This window comes from Penaeus monodon, chromosome 28 (genome assembly GCF_015228065.2).
Source record: "Penaeus monodon isolate SGIC_2016 chromosome 28, NSTDA_Pmon_1, whole genome shotgun sequence".
Lineage (NCBI taxonomy): Eukaryota > Metazoa > Arthropoda > Malacostraca > Decapoda > Penaeidae > Penaeus > Penaeus monodon.
In genome coordinates, this window is record NC_051413.1 from 32,671,338 (window position 1) to 32,672,369 (window position 1,032).

The 1,032-nt window shown below is 48.5% G+C and overlaps 1 protein-coding gene across 1 annotated transcript in view; it reads right to left on the reverse strand.

Moving 5' to 3' along the window:
- The window catches only part of LOC119591507, a 3,547-nt gene that overhangs the window by 1,735 nt on the left and 780 nt on the right, over positions 1-1,032 (reverse strand). The window contains exons 3-4 of the mRNA XM_037940257.1: positions 647-901; positions 67-276 (exon numbers count right to left, since the gene is read on the reverse strand). Of these exons, the coding sequence (XP_037796185.1) occupies positions 67-276; positions 647-901 (465 nt within the window). The remainder of the gene's footprint in view (positions 1-66; positions 277-646; positions 902-1,032) is intronic.

Here is a 1,032-nt window from a genome sequence, read left to right on the forward strand (position 1 = left end):
ACATATGTAGTTATGTAAATATGTATAATACGCTTACGAGAAAATAAGCCAAACCCTTCCACTCACCTCTACATAGCCTATATAAATGTCAAGATTCGAATAACCGAAGGAGTGAAGGATACTCCTGAGCGTCTTGGAGATCTGAAGGAGGCAGGACTCGCAGGGAAGGAGGTACGTGAAAAGATAGAAGGCCCGGAGAGGTAGACTAGAGGGACCCGCTTCCAGCAGCCTTGCCATGCGCGACGTGATAATCTCGTATTCGCCGCCGGTCTGGGACTGCCGTAAACCAAGAAGATTCTGGGTTAAGACTGAGGGAAGGAAGTGCCAGGCTTCCAATACCTAGGATACTGTGTCCATACCTAAGATGCTGACATCGTACCAGAGAGTGAAACTACTAACAATTTTTTTTTTCATCTTTCAGGGAAGACAGATGATTACTTTTTTCCTCATGAATAACAGCTGGAGGTCCGTAGTGTTATTTACTGATGATCCTGAATACTCGCAAAATTACAGTTCTCACGCATTGTGCAAAACTCTCACAACTTTACTTCTAATATTTACTGTATTTCCTTAATGCAAACAACAATAAACTAAGTGAAATTCGTAAGAAATCTTGCAAAATGCAATCGCAAGAACCGCCTCTCACCTCCAGACTCCTGTGGCAGGCATCGCACAGGTCGCCTGCAGACGTCCCGGATATCCCTACCTCGCCCCTCTTCCTCTCGAGGTCCTCGATGGCGACACTGAAGTTCTGGGCCATGTTCCCGCCGTCGTGAGGCCACACCGGGTGGTACTCGTCCACAAGGGGCGCGTCGTTCCCGGTGGCCGTGACGGGGTCCGGGAGTACGGAGAGAGGGTCGTTGCCGCGCGCCAGCAGGATCATTCCGAACTGCCGGATGGCCTGGGTGGGGGTGGGGGTAAATGGAGACGTTTTCCGTTAGTTTCTGGTTTTGCTCTCTACTTTTCTTTTTAAAGTACATGTTGTATACACGTATCTATATAGAACCCCTAACACCGCACGTGTGCGTAACA